We start from the raw sequence: 13,379 nt of genomic DNA on the forward strand, positions 1-13,379 counted from the left end.
GAGAGCTAGGAACCGAGGAAGTAGAGTAATAATATCCTACCTTAGGAGGTTTAAGCTATAAGCGGACGATCTCGAAGGTTTCGCAATTATCTAAGAACACGAGTAAACTACCCGTAAATTATACGCGTAATCGGTCGAAGCGTCGTTAATCTAAAAGGTTGCGATAAGAATAAAGATAGTAGGTACTTCGTAAGTTTAGAAAGGAGTTGTTTTTAGTAGTTTCGTTCGTTCCTTTAATAGATATCTATATAGTACTACTTTAATAGTCGTAAACGCATTATACGGGCGTATATCTACTTCTCGATCTATCTACTATATAAAGGGAGTGCCTAATATATAGTTATAGATATAGGCTTTAGATAACTTTACTTCTACGATTAATCTATCGATTAGGACTATATCTATATACTAGATAAAGAGGCTATATTAGAAGCGCCCGTACAATAACTAAAAATTACCGCTAACCTCTCGGAACGGTTATGTTCCGAGGTAGCGTAAGTAGTGTACCTTAGTTCTACTAAAAAAAGATTATTGCAGAGTTGTCGCTAAAAGCGCACCGTACCGGTAGTGCAATATCTAAGAGTAGGTTGCCGTTTCAGAAGGCAGCACTGAAGTGGTTGTGTTTTCATGGCAACGTCATGTGCTTCAATTCTTCTCCTCGATTGACCGTCGATGGTATCGGTGAGGCTTCTACGCTGGCTACTGTGAGGGCACATTGGAGGAATGCTCTGAGCTTGGGAAATCGGTATCGTCGTATTTCATTTATTTACAGCAATTAGCACCCATCGATTTAACGAGACATTGACTGGCCACTCGATGGACCTACTTAGCCCGCTCAACGCTGCGGAACTGTTGTACCTTGTATGCCAGCTTGAGCAGAGCAGCACTGACGTGCTCCATGATGGGACTTGCAGTCAGCCAATGAATAGTGAAGTCTGCCTCCAAGTCCTTCATTTCCGACCCTCTATAGTCACCAACCATCTCGATGGCTCGGATCCTTTGGAAAATCCTCAACGAAAGCGCTGGGAGAGAACAGGAATATATAGATAAGTTGACGCTCTTCTTACGCTAGCACCATGAGTTGTCCTCCCGCTAAGACCCCTGTCGAAAAAGGTCCGCATGTTTGCTCTCCAGCACTCCCAGCATCTGAGACAAATGTCTCAGCGCGTCAACCGTTCAATGAGCACTTACGAACTTCAGTGCTACCCTTCATGCTTGACTTTCAGCGTGCATTACATTACCCAGCTCGCCGCAAATGCCGCGCTCCGATTAGCCATCAGACCGAATTCGATTCCTGTTTGGAAACGCATGGACCCCGTCCTGAGGAGAGAGGATTGCCTATGAGAAGGCTGCTGGTCTCACATCCGATTCCAACTCGAATTGGGCTCAGAATCGCTTCTTTACAGACTTAGGGCCGAGGACTGTAGCTCCGCACTGGGCACATAAATATGCCGGCGTTCCTCTATTCTGTATTCCTTCAACACCCAGGCCGATTGGAGACGAGCGAAAGGTTTTCAACGGAAATATTCATCAGTAAGAATCGCACTCACGCATGGCTCATTGGGCTTGTCGAGTGGCTAACACTTCCTTTGATAGCCGATAGAGCACCAGAAAGCTATCAAACCGAGCAAATTCCTGCGCAACAGACCGTAGAATGGAGGAAATTCTTCGCCAAGTGGAGGGCGTTCTTCGCCAGGTGGAGGCGCGCGCTCCAATGGATCCGCTGATGGCCGAGCTGCTTCCTCATCTTCGAAAGCAAGCGACGTTGCCAGGCAAGATCCGAGACCATTACGAGAAACTTCTCGTCACCCATTCGACAGAGATCAACGGTCTCCGAGGCCGTCTGGGCCGTGTCGAGGGCGAGAGCGCTGCGGCTTCCAATAGGCACCAGCAACAACTCGACACTCAGTCCCAGTACCACGACTATATCGTCACAGGACACCAGAACACCGAGGATTACCTCCGTGCAAAGCTCCGCAAAGCCAAGGTCAAGGCGAAGAAGTTGGAGAAGAGGATGAAAGCTGTGCGTGATCTCCTGGAGACCTAGATTGAGCTTTCGTTGCTGCGATGACAGTACAGGAGAGTGTGCGTCTGCTCTCCGGCCTTTGTACTCGCATTACGCTAACGAATCACAGGGGAATCGATTTTGTTTTCTTGGAAGGGCTTTCGGGAATGCGTTCTTGAGGACAAGGGTGACGGAAGTGGACTGCTTGCATATGTCAGGAGCGTACACAGCGTAGCGGGCATGGTAGTGCCTGTAAGAATCATTTGTCAGCACCAGAATGAGCGAGGACGAGATTGGATAGGGACTGGCATACGATGAGATGATTGCTTCACGACCATCTGACGACTCTGAGCTGCGTCTTGCCGTTTTACATACACACGCAAGACTTGCAATGCTTCCCGACATTGCTAGCTTTCCACGGTCGAGTTTCTTGCTTTCCTTCGCTCCTTGACCCAATCTCCAAAAGGTTTCCAGATGGCCTCTTTCTCAGGAGGCTTCAGATTTGCCGCCAGACCGCTAGTGGCTGTTGCGACGAAAACTCTCGCACCTTCCCAGTCGTCATCCTTCCCCATTCTTTCCCCATCATCTTGCCAGCCATAGTGGCATTCTTCTTTCTTGATCCCACGACCATACCTCCACCTCCAGATACTCTCCCAGATGCCCTTGCCAACAATACAAACCGCCTCGGGTCTGTACTTCCGAATCTTCTCCTCTAAGATGGGCGTGCCCGCAGCAGACTCAGCTTTGCTCAACTCTGCCGCATCTCTACTGGGTCGTGCAACGATGTTGGTATTTCCCATACCGTACAGCCGAGGGAGATCAACATCCTGTCTTGGATCTAGTCGAACATCGGTACAACCAGAACTATGCAGTAACTTCCAGAAGAGATTGCTTGGATGGGCATACGCGTGTCCGGAAGTCGCAGTTCTTACGCCAGGGTTGAAGCCCACAAAAACACATATCAGGTTCGGCTCGAGAATGTCCGTCAAGGGCTTGAGATGGGCGTATTTTTCGGGAGGTGCATATCGACTTGATTCTCGACGACGTTTGGCTGGCGAAGGGGAAGGTCCGGGTATGATGCTCTCGGACTCACGAGCACGCTTTGGATTCCTCCTTATCGGCGTCCTATCTGATGGCTCCTGGGTTCTTGTTGACTCTTCTGTATGTTTGAAGCGTTGCAGGTTGGCTCTGAATTGTGTAGAAGAGGTGGGCACTACGTCGTGGCTTGGTGAATCATCGTTCTCTTCAATGCTATCGACCGAGTATGCCTTAGCCTCATCCATATTCGATAATGATGATGTCGATGGCAGGAGAGGTCTCCGAGGTGGCGTTCAGACAGGGCAGGGGTAGTAGCTCCTGCGTAGAGATTCATGCTAGCGTGACATATTCTACCCGCTCGCCTCCTCTCACTCTCACCCTTGTGCTTCTTCTCCTCTTCACTTTCACCATTTCCACACCCTCATGGCCTTTTTTGGTGGATGTTTGTCKAGTCGGAATGCTCATCAGTAGGAAGTCGGCTGCGATCTGTGCTCTGCTTAGCCCTGGCACGAAGTCCACCGGCGGGCGATGCCTCAATCTATCATTCTCGCCATTTCTGGCCATGGCGGAAAGAATATGTTTATGCCTTCGAGTGCGATGTCTCATTCAGGCCAACATTTCTCACACAAGTCATATCTACATGCGTATGCGAGCGATTAATGCTATCGCAGCCCTTTGTCCGCTCAAAAGATCGATGTAGACTGATAGCAGCCTCCAAGGAGAACAAAGGGCATCTTGGTAAGTCTGTTTCCGGTGGCTTTACGACAGACTCTGACAATGGGCCCTGTGATTCGAGTCCGCAGAGAGAAGAAAGCTCTGGATGGACATGTCAAGACTGTATATTTGTTGATCGAGCGGAAGAAAGCATACAGGCCAGACCGTCCGTAATCCAGAAACCCCAGTTGCGTGTGTATCTACAAAAAGCGAAGACCACCTCTCGAACGGGCAATCTTCTTCATGGCTCTCAACGAGTCCGTACGAGGGAAGCGTAAAGCGACTGACTCGCCCCCGGGCTCGGAAGCTGCTGGGCCCAATAAGCGCCCGCGTCCCAATCCCATGTGGCCTGCAGAATGGGTTACCGTCTTGCTGAACTTCCCATCCAGTGGTGCAACTGTCCTGCAATGTGAGAGACTCTCAGCAATGGTCGCAAGGGCCGTTGCAGCGGTTCCAGATGTTTTGGGCTCATGGGATCCGCCAGCTCGGCAGGTCGAAACTAGCATCGACGAATATCTCAACAACTTGGAACTGGCTCTCACGCAGCATGTCAGCGAGGCATCAGAGACACTTGATGCTGACGATCCCTACGGCACGTATGCGGCCGAGCGTGCCTCTTGGCCCTCGTCGTGGATCTCTACGTGGACGTTGCTGGTAGAAAGATCGGCGACATCCGAAGAGTACGCGAGACATCGCAACCTCGTCATCACTGCGAATGACTATTGGAATGGCGTTCTGGAGAGCTGCGAGCCTCCATTCATCGGAGAAGACCAGACAGTACAATCCTTCCTGGACGACGTCCAATCTACTCTAGATGAAGCCATCAGGGATGCAATTGACCAGGACGATGATATGAATGTAGAGTACGCCAATGAGCGGAAAACCTGGCCACAGCAGTGGCAAGAAGCTCGCAACAGCTTGACRGATAACAGGGCAACCCCTGACCAAAGAAGATTCTTCCGAGATGTCCTGCTCCCGGCCACAGATGATTTACCATTTGCTTTAGAACTTATGAAATGCCCCATCGTTGCACCTATTTGCGGGCATTGATGACTATCTGAGAAAAATCGGGGCCAGATTAAAAGCACAAGAATTCTTGCGTGAGCGAAGGGCTACCCCTGCACAACGCATTCGTCTCATCGAGTGCTTGCGACAGGCTGTTGATATCAGCCCAGATGTGGTGGACACTTGGACCGCGCCAGTACCCAGAGACGCCCAGCTCCTCGGGGATTTCATCAACGAGTTCGAAACCAGCCTACAGGCTCACAAAATGCAGTTTGTCGTTGACATGTGGGAGGAACAAATAGTCGACGCTTATCGACTGGAAGCTCGAGGAAGATATCTCATCGCCATGCGGACTCGACTCGATGCAATGAGAGATTATGTTGCAAAAGGCGGACAGCCATATAAACCCGACGATGACCTACCAGCCGACGCCGACCCTCCGACAATGTTGCCTGGCTTTGACGTTTTGACCCAAGACTATGGTTTTGGGACACCAGACCATCGTAGTCTTCAAGGCTCCTGGCGATGGGAGGGGAACATTGGCCAAGGTAGCAATGGCTATGCGGGTATTTGGCTACAGTATGATGCTACGGGGAATCTAGCGCATAGGGTTGTCATCAAAGATACCTACATGCCGGGCCCATCATGGGATTATCCTCAGATGTGGTATGATCTGCCAGCGCGGGTGCCTAACGAGGTTGCTCTCGCTCAGAAGCTCAACAACTGCGTGGACTCTTCTATCAATTTACATCCGCAGTGGACATTAAGCCAAGGAATAGTCAGTACTTCATCTTTTGGATGTATTGACCCCTTTCATCTACTGACCCACGAGCGCAGTCTTTTTAGGAGCACCAGATCTACTCAACTGGCGCGGGATCCCAACCGCGAAGGTATGAGGTAGAATCTTCCTGTTGTCGGAACCTGCTAACAACACAACCTAGCTCGGTGATTTCGGTTTGATTACTGAGATTCGAAATGGTGGAATAGGTCGCGCTGGCACTGACGGATACATAGCACCTGTAAGTCCTGCTCCCCAACATTTCCACCTGCAAACCTAACGGCCCACACTTCCAGGARCGAGAAGATGCAGAAGATACCTATGACTTGAATCAAAGTCTCTCAGATCCAACCAGATCAACAGCAAGCGACATATGGTCCATAGGTCGTATCATGCACAGTTTAATGAACCTCCATCAAGACGTCGCTCCCTTTTACGACCTGGAAACCGACGAGAATAAATTCCCAATCTACTCCGAGGGCGTTCGTGATTATTATGGAGATGTCGCTTGGGAACTCCTCGAATTGGTTGAAGGGTGTTTGGCAACTGACCCTCAGCAGAGAATTACGACTAGGGACCTTTGGGGGCAGATTCAGGATGAGATTGTAAGGAGGAATGATTTGAGACGGGCGAGGTTGGCGGCTGGTGAGGTTGTGTGGTATAAGCGGGATCCGTATGCTTTGTGGGCACGGTGATGCTTGGTGATGCGAGCATGAAACTTGAAAGAGTCATGACTGATGAGAGCTTGTCTACATTCCTGCGTTTTGGAAATGCTATCATACGAGCGGCTCGTCATGGGAAAAGGTATCACCAAAGTAGCTCTCCAGCCTCCCAAGTCTATGATCGATCAGATGATCACGACCGGAATTCGCGCACCAAATGTCACTCCTTCAACCTCCGGGGGCAGATTATCGCGAAGATACTGCCCAGAGTGTAATGTGTTTTTGACGAGCAAAATGGTACAYATCAGATCCAGGCAAACCCAAGAGTCCGACCCAAAGTGTTCAGATGTTGTGACGTGGGTAGGATGCACTGCGAGGGATGAAGGGCATACCGCGTCGGAATGTGGGAATGGAATTTGCCAACCACGCCACACACCAGCCAGCATTCATGCTCCGACCTATCCCATTCTAATGATAGCCTCCCGTCATTATCGGTATACAAGAGCATCCATCCTACACTCAAAGCAGCCCACCAAAACAGCCATCCAAGTCACCAACAATGTCTTCAATAACCAAAACTCTACTTTACTCTCTTCCAGCCATCTTCATCCTCATCGGACATGTAGAAGCAAGACATGGACACCACCACCACATCCGACAGACAGCAGTTGCTGTCCCGATAGTTACCATCGACGCCTCACCTTCCACAACGATCCAAGCAACACGCGTTACAAGCCAAGCATCCAGCGAAGTCATCTCCGACTTAGAAGATATCAAAGAAGGAATCGATGATCTACCCAGGAATCTCTTCAGCTACATCCAATCCGTGGAGCAACGATTAGAAACCGTCGAGGCGCTTCTACAAAGCCTTCTCTCAAACGCAACACCTACCCCCCTGGCAGCATTACCAACTGCTTCTCCAGCCGTCATAGCATCCACTAGTCGTCGTGGTCCAGCTCCTTACACTACTATCCCAGGAGTCCCAGCAGGAAGCACACCACTATCCACCACAACTMTCCAAACCTCACAAGTTACATCCACCAGAACATCCATCGCTACAATCACGAATCTCACGCCGATACCACCAGTAGAAAGCAGCCCGAATTTGACTCGTCCGTTCAGCTACACTGTGCTTGGAAATGGCACGATTGCCACACCAACAGCAAAACCGGCGAGTAGTAGAAGTCGAGCTCCGCAAATCATGACGCTTACGGTTGCTGTTATTCCTGTCCCTTCTACTGTTACCCTCTCAGGTTTGACTGCTGCGGGGAGTGGTGCACCGACGACTTTTGCGACTTTGGTTAGGACTGCGACTTGATGTGGCTTGCTTTTGGAATGGGATCTTGAATTGTGATTGATGGGGACAGAGGGACTTTGATGTATTGAAGAGTTTTGGTCGGAGGTGGTGGAGTTACATAGCAATGCACAATGCAGAACTGTTCACAACAGGCATGGAATCCATCGTGTTTTGCAATGTGTCTGATTTTCCCTTGATTGATAGGAGTGTATCCTGACGAAATCGAAGACGATTATGATCAAAATGAGTCGCGGCTACACACGTGTCGTCGACTTGGCTGTCGCAATAAGTGGTAAGTGGTGTTTCCCATCACAAAGAGCTTATCCCCAAATCTTCCTCCAGCGTCGGTAAGAGCCGTAGGAATATGCATCGATCATCGGTTTTCCGCGTATGATTGCCCTTGCATTATGTACCATGACGGTATGGCGTTTCGCTATACCCCGATAAGGAAGCTCCGAAGAAGCATTTCGATATTGAAAAGACTGTTCTTTTCAGTGGCAGCTGAACGCGAAGGTATTGTAGCAAACAAGGCCGATGACTGGCCAGAAGGATACATTTTGAGAATAAGAGTGTGGATCAGGGACGCAATCAAGCTTTTCGACATGTGAACGATCGGCGGTGGGGAGTGCTTGACACTGCTTGTTCTGCTGTTGCTTAGGCTCCGTCTTTCTCGAAGGCATCGGCTTGGGGCGAGGAGACGCGTTTGATGCACTCTTTATCAAGCCTCATGCAGTCGATTTTCGATGCACATTTGCAGTTCGGTCGACAAGTGAATATTGGCAGACCCCTTTTAACATTTTCAATCGATTTCAACGATACCTCTCTAGATTACCCACAGATAAGTAGCTATTCTCACATAACGAAGCAATCGTTAAGGAGTATCACTACGGAGGATTCCCAGATGAACGGTGTTGTATCTGTGAGCTATCGATCTCGATCTTCTTTCGTAGCGTGAACTCTCTCCTGCTGCGTAGGAACTCGTCTTATCCACATTCGGGAATCTGCATTACCTCTGACGCTAAAATCTGCAGATACCGCGAATGCACAGCTTGTGTCTCGAAGACCACACGGCTAACTCCAGATATGCGGAGCTGTGGGTAGATGGGAAGCTTTTCCCGCAGAGCTTGCAAGCCACGTTGGCATCTTCCATATCTCGGAGCTCACTCRGCGCCCATCAGAGAGCGCAGTTGGCGATGTCATCACGACGAGGCCATGCGCTTACACGTGTGCTGTTCATCGAGAGTATTCTGTATAAATCAGACACTCCCTCGACCTTGAATGCTATCGTCGGCCAGCCCAGCATCCATCCCTTAGAAGACCACTCAGCTCCCACGAAACGGCTTTGTACACCGCCACAAGATGCTCTTCCCAACAGCACTTCTCAGCGTCATATTGGCCACAACCATCCTCGCTCTTCCTGTGCCTCAGCTAGCAGGTGAAGGTGCCGCATGCAACTCAATTTTCTCCTCCACCGACAACGCCATTGGATTCGGTATCAAAAACGCCGAAGACAAGATCGCCAGCCATATCTCAGACATCACTCATCTCGCACCCCGTCAACTGGCCGGTGAAGGAGCCGCTTGCGATTCAATCTTCTCCTCCACCGACAACGCTATAGGATTCGGTGTAAAGAATGCCGAAGACAAGCTTGCCGGCAATATCACAAGCGTCAAAGAAGGAATTACCAGCATGGTCAAGCGTGTTTTTGACTCATTGAATAGACGTCAACTTGACAAGATTGCGAATGGTTTCCAAGACATTACGGATGCTGCAGGGGTTGGCTTCACGACTACTCCATTGACTGGAGCTCTGGATGGTCTGGATGGAACGACCACTTCTATCCCGGCGAATATTGGCGCTTCTATCGGTGACGCGGAGGAGAATATCCTGGAAGGTCTTGGAAATGCAGTGCCTTGATGGAGAGCATCTACATCGATTCATTGGGATGGGGGCATTCCAATGCCATGGGGATTCGTAGAAGGTAGTGCTCCTTGGATGACTTTTTGCGTTGCTGCGTTTAGCGATCTTGGGCGAGGTTCTTGCTGGGATGTGGTTAAGATAGAAAGATTCAATGGGAACATGAATGAATGAACGTTCGGCCGGGCTTATTCAATGATTTCGATGTGTTTATGTCTCAGTATCCGCCATTTGAACTCTCATTCAAGCGACGAGTTTTTCTCCTTGCTGTGTCCTGAAAAGCCGCAGCTGAGGAACGCATTGGGAGTACAGCTTTCATTGTGAGAGACACACTTAGAGACGAGCGGTTGTTCCAGGAAGCCTACTAAGGCTAACATCAAACAGACGGTGACCCTACATCGCCATAAGTCTTCGCAAGGAATACGCCGTACCTCGTGCAGCTTGGTAGTCCTCATGAGAACATCGTGGAAGGATATATTCGAGCAAAATAATTCACTGCCACATTCGACCATAGGCGCATGAAATCAAGCCATCCCGTCCGCTCTGGCCTATTTAACCATGCGACCGTTTGACTAGTACTCGGGTAGGTGACTACCGGGGAATCCCAAATGTTGAATGTTTTTTTTTTTTTGGGTTTGCAAGACAATGGCGAAGGAGAAATTTTTCCTTCTTCGGCTTCATTTCGGACGCAACCTTTTTTTTTTCCAACCATGAGCATAGAGCGAGCCCCTTTTTCTTCCTGTATAGTTTGAGAGTAAGAAGAACAATGAACGGTAATGAGTTTGCGATGCTGTTAACGACAAGCTGTGATAGCGGACGGTGTAAGCTCTGGCCTTGCCTCCCTATCGATCACTATGAATCACCAATCTATGTATCAAAAGCTACTGCAGTCAAGTCTAGATTTCAGCACTCACGTTGCTTACCAGGTATTCCACGCTTTGCTAAAGTTAACCGTGAACATCGCTTCGAGAACTAGGTATCTCCTTCCTCTACCCTCTGGCCTATTTACCGTGCCCTTGAGGATTAAGAGGTGTAGACCACCGGTTTCCAAAATCAAAATCGGGTTCTATGAGCTGAGAATATGCCGTGGTCGAAGTTTTCTGAACCTGAACTATACAACGCCCGGTAGGGTAGACTTCTACCTCGAAGATACATTAGGTCGATTCGATGAGAAAAAGATAGTAGCTAAGAAATCATCTTGTAGTAGCTAAAAGCTGTCATCGGTATACGTAGATGATATTATTCACACAGCTATCATTCCAGATGGGAGTACTATACAAATGATTCGAATGAGCCTAGAGCTTACTCGTTCAAAACAACTCCTCTTCCACCCCAATAACAAGAACACAATCCGAGCGTGGGTATGCGACGTCCGTTAGGACATATCCGGCTTCAAGCTGGTCATCATCCAGGAAACTCTGATCGCTCTGATCTACCATCCCCGAGGTCAGGCGTGCGGCAGAAGTTGCATCCACACCAGCTCGGCTTGAGTACGGCCAATCGAAGCCATTTTCTTCGGCTATGTCAAGAAGATACTCGTCATCTTCACACTGGAACGATTGTGGGTCGGGGTTATCGGAGCTTGTGAATGTGATTTTGTAGGTAGCGGCGAAGGTGCTGCTGGCTAAGGCAAGAACGATAGCGAGAGTGACTTTCATGATATCGAATTGTCGATGTGTCGTGAGCTAGGTGTGTATCGCAAGGATGAGGTTGATTGGGATGATCGTGCTTCGTTCGCTGTTAATATGCTGGAAGTCGCTTATGCCGTATGGGTTTTGCAAATTGGAGAGTGTGACCTTAAAGACGAATCTAAGGATTAAAAACCCGCTGTTTATACCTATTATACCTGTCTTTCATCTCTAAAGCTTAAAACGCACTACGACGTATAGGTGTTATAGAAGCTTACGAGTCGATCGGTATAGAAGGGATCTATAAGTCCGATCGGGTGTAATCTGAATCCTATAAGGCTACGAGTAGCCGATGTCGACGCCAGCGAGCCGATGCTAAGGTAAGTTCTCTAGAGATCTAGCGGCGCGGGTCAAGTCACGGACGAGGCCGTCGTTTACGGCGACGTCGGTACCATAGGTCTCGTAGTACCGTCCGGCGATCCCGACGATCGAAGGCTCATCTTCCGTCTCTGCAGAAAGTGCGTCGACTCGATACCGCAGCATAGTAGCGACTCTCCGCCCTTCGCATTTCATCGGAGCTATAGGTTTGCCGACGACGCCGACCGAGTGCTGGTCTACACCGTCCGTAGCGCGCTCGGGGGGAGACTCTAACAGGGCTCGTGTATTTAGGAGTAGCGTTTGTATAAAAGGTCGCATTCTCTCGCCGACCGGCTTCCGCACCATCTGTTTCTCGTTAGAAGCCACTTACCGTCTTTCGACGGTCGCTCCCCATCATCGTTTACTCCGGCCACTTTAACGGTTGCGTGCGAACCATCGTCTCCGACCCGGTGGCTCTCGGTTTCACCCCCGTTCCATTTTCTCTACCTTTGGCGACCGCGTACGGTGTGCTCACTGCTCGCGATCTGGGACCGCGTCTGGCGCACTGTCGGGGAGTTATAAGGTACGATTCCACCTGTAGATGTCGTTATATCGAGAGTATTGTAATTCTGGCACGTGATCCACAGATGACTAAGGATCAGACGATATAGCCGCATCTTAGATGCAGAGTTTTTACCTATATACTAATTAGTGTTATCTACGTACTTTACCTTAGTTTAGTAACAGCTTTATAATAGGTTATAAGCCCGGCGCTACTACGATCCTATCCTTACTAAGAAGTTATTAGTATTAATAATATTAACCCTATACTTACTATTTTAATAGGGGAATCCTAGCAAGCTAAGAGAAGAGCTAGGATTAAAATATAATAGAGCTAGTTAAGACAGCTAAGGAGAATTAGGTGCTTAGAAAGGGCACTAACTTCTTAGGCTAGAAGGTAATACTTAGAGGAGTACTAGTAAAAGAGGATATACTTAAATATATCTTCTATAATCTTCCTTAGAAGCTACTATAACTAGAGCCCTAGAGGATTAACTACCCTAATGCAGCTAATTATCTACTAGTATTAAGGGAGTTTAAGAAGAAGGATATAGTTGCCTATAGTATTATCTATAGCCGGCTAGATAAAAAGCTTAGGCCTAATTTCGGAAGTACTAAGAAAATAGCATAGGAGCTATTTAAAATAATCCTTGCTATATATTAACTAGTTATTACTATAGACATCTATAATACTCTTAGGCAGATTAGGAGCATTAAACTAACGGGTAATAACACCCTAAAGTACTATAAAGACTTCTAAAAGTAGGTGCATTAGTATAGGATAGCTACTAAGTAATATGCTAGAGCTAACCGCATTCCTAATGCATAGGAGGGACTTATATTCCTACCTCTTATTATAAACATGCTATTTATTATAGGTCTAAACCACATTAAGTAGCTTAGAAGCTAGCGATATACTAATAAACCCTAGCTAGTAACATTAGAGGATATAATTACCTCTCTTAAACGTAAGAAACCTCTAGTATTAAGCTACTAGCCTAATCCTTCCTAGAAACGAGTTGTAGGAGGAGTAATAGCAGATATTAAAGACAATAATAAGAAATACACTTAGTGCAAATACAACTACACTAATATAGAATGTTACAAGTAACACCTTAATAGGGCACTATCGTCCTAGAAAGCTAGAAAGCCTAATAATAATAAGAAGAAGCAGTTCTAGAAAAAAAAACAGTAGAGGAGAGCTAATGCTATAGTAGCTTAAGACTTATCTAGGTCCCTATTAGACTTAGATTCTAAAAGCTTAATAAACTATAGTGTCGTAATAGCTACTATAAGGGCCGTATAAGAGCCCTTATAATAACAGGATTAATAGAGGTAGCTAGATTAACTAACCTTAGAGAAGGGAGTGTAATATAACCTAACTACTTAGCGTAGGCTTAGCGTATACATAACTCCT

The 13,379-nt window shown here is 48.0% G+C and overlaps 5 protein-coding genes; 4 read left to right on the plus strand and 1 right to left on the minus strand.

The window, feature by feature from the left end:
• Positions 1–1,654: 1,654 nt before the first annotated feature.
• Positions 1,655–2,184, plus strand: RCC_02367 (uncharacterized protein; the record flags this gene model as incomplete). XM_023767657.1 has 3 exons in its annotated part: positions 1,655–2,023; positions 2,075–2,085; positions 2,136–2,184. 3 exons carry the CDS (start codon positions 1,655–1,657, stop codon positions 2,182–2,184), a joined length of 429 nt encoding a protein of 142 aa, XP_023623425.1.
• A 228-nt stretch (positions 2,185–2,412) lies between these two features.
• RCC_02368 (uncharacterized protein) lies at positions 2,413–2,805 on the minus strand (the record flags this gene model as incomplete). The annotated part of the gene is made up of 1 exon (XM_023767658.1): positions 2,413–2,805. The coding sequence occupies one exon, from the start codon at positions 2,803–2,805 to the stop codon at positions 2,413–2,415; it is 393 nt and encodes a 130-aa protein (XP_023623426.1).
• Positions 2,806–4,000: 1,195 nt separating this feature from the next.
• RCC_12214 (uncharacterized protein) lies at positions 4,001–4,807 on the plus strand (the record flags this gene model as incomplete). Its single annotated transcript, XM_023767659.1, has 1 exon — positions 4,001–4,807. One exon carries the CDS (start codon positions 4,001–4,003, stop codon positions 4,805–4,807), a length of 807 nt encoding a protein of 268 aa, XP_023623427.1.
• A 220-nt stretch (positions 4,808–5,027) lies between these two features.
• On the plus strand, positions 5,028–6,235 carry RCC_12215 (uncharacterized protein; the record flags this gene model as incomplete). XM_023767660.1 has 4 exons in its annotated part: positions 5,028–5,562; positions 5,600–5,652; positions 5,704–5,781; positions 5,837–6,235. The coding sequence occupies 4 exons, from the start codon at positions 5,028–5,030 to the stop codon at positions 6,233–6,235; spliced, it is 1,065 nt and encodes a 354-aa protein (XP_023623428.1).
• A 2,623-nt stretch (positions 6,236–8,858) lies between these two features.
• On the plus strand, positions 8,859–9,416 carry RCC_02370 (uncharacterized protein; the record flags this gene model as incomplete). The annotated part of the gene is made up of 1 exon (XM_023767661.1): positions 8,859–9,416. The coding sequence occupies one exon, from the start codon at positions 8,859–8,861 to the stop codon at positions 9,414–9,416; it is 558 nt and encodes a 185-aa protein (XP_023623429.1).
• Positions 9,417–13,379: the final 3,963 nt, after the last annotated feature.

The sequence above is a fragment of the Ramularia collo-cygni genome (assembly GCF_900074925.1).
Source record: "Ramularia collo-cygni strain URUG2 genome assembly, contig: RCC_scaffold02, whole genome shotgun sequence".
NCBI classification, from domain to species: domain Eukaryota; kingdom Fungi; phylum Ascomycota; class Dothideomycetes; order Mycosphaerellales; family Mycosphaerellaceae; genus Ramularia; species Ramularia collo-cygni.